Source organism: Onychostoma macrolepis, chromosome 14 (assembly GCF_012432095.1).
Source record: "Onychostoma macrolepis isolate SWU-2019 chromosome 14, ASM1243209v1, whole genome shotgun sequence".
Taxonomy (NCBI): domain Eukaryota; kingdom Metazoa; phylum Chordata; class Actinopteri; order Cypriniformes; family Cyprinidae; genus Onychostoma; species Onychostoma macrolepis.
Window position 1 is genome coordinate 30,888,948 of NC_081168.1, and position 3,573 is coordinate 30,892,520.

The 3,573-nt window shown below is 43.2% G+C and overlaps 1 protein-coding gene across 1 annotated transcript; it reads left to right on the forward strand.

The window, feature by feature from the left end:
- Window positions 1-463: 463 nt before the first annotated feature.
- On the forward strand, window positions 464-2,326 carry LOC131553196 (zona pellucida sperm-binding protein 4-like). Its single transcript, XM_058797657.1, has 8 exons — window positions 464-831; window positions 910-1,097; window positions 1,171-1,268; window positions 1,343-1,500; window positions 1,571-1,763; window positions 1,832-1,979; window positions 2,067-2,139; window positions 2,215-2,326. Exons 1-8 carry the CDS (start codon window positions 480-482, stop codon window positions 2,289-2,291), a joined length of 1,287 nt encoding a protein of 428 aa, XP_058653640.1. The 5' UTR covers window positions 464-479; the 3' UTR covers window positions 2,292-2,326.
- The last annotated feature ends 1,247 nt before the right edge of the window (window positions 2,327-3,573 follow it).

A 3,573-nucleotide genomic window follows, 5' to 3' on the forward strand; every position in this document is an offset into this window, starting at 1 on the left:
AAACTTGTTCTTGGTGGGCCAGTGTCCTGCAGAGTTTAGCTCCAAAGTTTCAAAAGTTGAGTGCTTTTGAAAGTGAAGTCAAGTTCTTTTAATTGTATAGTGCATTTCATTCACCCAGTTTCATTCCCCACTGTTAAAGTATCAATTCTATTCAACCAGTGTAGTACAAAGGATAAGGCCAAGGCTGAATCGGGAGTGCATGCTACCATATTAGTTCTTCCATGAATAATTATATGACAGAAATGGTAAAGGTAGTAAGATTTTATGAATTCAGCTTAAGTTTGTGTCGATATCCATCTTCAAAATAAGAAAGAAGACTTGAATTTTGAGAACCAATGATATATAAACTCCCACTTGTGCAAGTCTGGGGAATCATTACAGTTAATGAAGAGGGAGGAGCTATCATTAATTAGCTGAAATCTGTAGAGTACAAAAAGACCAAAGGGCAGCTTTTCCATTTTATGATTAGCTATTGAATAATGGCTGGTAGTTTGTGCTTGGTTCAGATTTTGGCAGCTTGTGCGTTCTGTCATGCTGTTCCTCAGTGGAGTGATCTGCCCCAGAATCCTCAAGCTCTGATGATCCAGCAAACTGACCAGCGGTTTCAGAAGCCAGTTCAACAACAAACTGACCAGCGGTTTCAGAAGCCAGTTCAACAACAAACTGACCAGCGGTTTCAGAAGCCAGTTCAACAGCAAACTGAGCCCCTTGATAAGTGTGCTGTAGCTGATTATGAGCAGATCCAATGTGGACAACCTGGGATCAGTGGTGCTGAGTGTGAAGCTATCAACTGCTGCTTTAACGGACAGCAGTGTTACTATGGGAGAGCAGGTAGGCTTTTTCAGTCTTATTCTGTTGACGTTAAACAGATTCTCAGAATTAACCTTCTCTTGTACCTTTTTGTTCCAGTGACTGTCCAGTGTATTAGAGATGGTCAGTTTGTAGTAGTGGTGTCAAGAGACGTTACTCTCCCTCGACTGAGTCTGGATTCGGTTCGTCTACTGGGTGGAAACGACCTACCTTGCGGTCCTGTGGAGTCCACACCTTCTTTCGCTATATACCAGTTCCCTGTGACCGCATGTGGCACGAGCATGATGGTGAGCAGCTGCTTCTGGTGTTATTCTGCTTTGCTTATGATGGACTGGATGCTAACACTGTTCCTATTCACAGGAGGATAGTGGATATGTGGTGTATGAGAACAGCATGACCTCCTCATATGAAGTAGGGATTGGACCGTTTGGTTCCATCACAAGGGACAGTCATTTTGAGTAAGTGATCTGACTTGGAGTGAATTTTAATCTGATAAATGCTACAAGCTCACCGTCAACCTGGACAACTCCAGGCTTCTCTTCCAGTGTAGGTACTCTGGAACTTCTGTTGAAGCCCTGGTTGTGGAGGTCAACTCTGTTCCTCCACCTCCACCAGTAGCTGCTCCTGGACCTCTCAGGGTGGAGCTCAGATTGGCCAATGGCCAATGTGTCACCAAAGGCTGTGCTGAAGGTAAGGTCTTGTCCTGTGTCTTCCTAAAGCCTTTCAAACTTGAGTCTGGTTAAACCCCAGTGTTCCTCAGGGGATGAGGCCTACACGTCCTACTACAGTGATGCTGATTATCCTGTCACAAAAGTCCTGCGAGAGCCTGTGTATGTTGAGGTGCGCATTATGGAGAGGACTGACCCCAACATTTTCCTGATGCTGGGACATTGTTGGGCGACTTCAACCCCCAGTCCACTCAGTCTCCCCCAGTGGGACCTTCTGGTTGATGGGTGAGTGTAATGCCAATCTTTATCCAGTTAGTCTGCTGGGAGACGCACTCTAACCTCTTCCCTTTCAGATGCCCTTACCAGGATGACCGTTATCTGACCACACTGGTTCCAGTGACTGGATCATCTGGTCTTCAGTTCCCAACCCACTACAAGCGCTTTGTTGTGAAGATGTTCACATTTGTAGATCCAGCCTCACTGGCTCCTCTGCAGGAAACCGTATGCTCTCTAGCTCTTCCTGAACCCTTAATATTACACTTGATTCTTAAATGGATTCTATGGCTTAACTCTCTTCCCCTCTGTCAGATCTTCATCCACTGCAGTACAGAGGTGTGTCATCCCTCTTCTGGCTCCTGTGAGCAAAGCTGCACCAGGAAGAGTGAGTACTTGCTGTAACTTGAAGAAATGGGTGTTTTTGATATGCCCCTCATGCTCTTACCAACTTCTCCTGCAGGGAGAGATACTCGTGCCAAGACCATCTCGAGTGGACAGACAGTGGTTTCTAGTGGAGAAGTTACTCTGGTCATGTGAATTCAGTGATTTTAATAAACCACATGTAACTTCAAGATTCTTGTTTCTTTGGCTTTTTTTAGCTGAGTCTCAAACACCGTTTATAGTTTGGTTTAAAGGGACACTCTACTAAACTGGTGCTCCGTTTGCTTTAGTAAGGTCTCTCATTCTCACCAACAAAGTGACCTCTTGCTAAAGCTGAGCATCTACAAAACTTAATTTGGCCAACTGCTTGTTAAGCTCCAATGGCAGACCTAGGACCCACCACTCAAATCGTCAAAATGCCTTATGAAATTAAAGGCTAGGACAGAGTTTTCCAACTCTGTGCTATATGGATTTTCTCTGGCCAGCGTAAACCCCATTCCTGCTTCCTGGCTGGTGTGCAGTGATGGTCAGTCATGACCAATGTTCCCTCTAAGCCGTGCACTTCTGCGCAGAAGAAATAGTGGGCCGTGCACATGCAAAAGTTAGTTGTGCGTGCTGTACAGGTCTGGTATAAAGAACATTTTTGCTCCGGTGTCTGAAGTCTCCGCCCAATAAAGAAGTTTCTCAGCAAGAAAAAAAATTAGAGGGAACGTTGGTCATGACCCAAGCTCCTTTTGAGACAAACGGTTTCACTTTGGCCATACTGTTGAGGCATTTGAAAGCTCTTTCCAGCAGTACAACTCCTTTCAATTTCTCTTTAAGGGTTTAAGGTTTTTCTAAAGCATTTAAAAAGAAAATTGGGTATAAGTGCTGCACTATATTTGGGTTAAAGCAAAATTTGATGATACTTGTCCCAGTAATACATTTTCTAGAGTAAACTGGTAATACCATACGCTATGTGTGAATGTATATAATTGCATATGAAAGGAGTGAAATTATTTCCTTATGACATATCTCATGAGGCCAAAACTCAGGAACTCTCACGAAACCAATGCCTTGCAATAGAACCAAACTTATCTCCTTGATCTTTTACGACCCCCTTCCTCTCTCCTCCCTACACCTGACTCCCCTCCCTCACTCTTCTTCCCCGAAAGCAAAAATATCTTGTGACTGTTTTTCCCCTTTCATGTTTGGTATCATTTTAAAGGTCTCTGTGTGATGGGTAAATTGGTCTCAATTTCACTGTAGGCACTTGTATTATGAGAAATATTGAAAACTTAAGTTAACTCTGTACTTCTGTAATTTTAGTCTAGCTCCGTGTTCAATCTGACTTCAATTCCAAGTGATCATTAAATTTAGACAGTATTTATAATTAAAAACTGATCGCAGACATCAATTTTATATTAATTTAGATATTTGATTGTGTAAATCCCATACT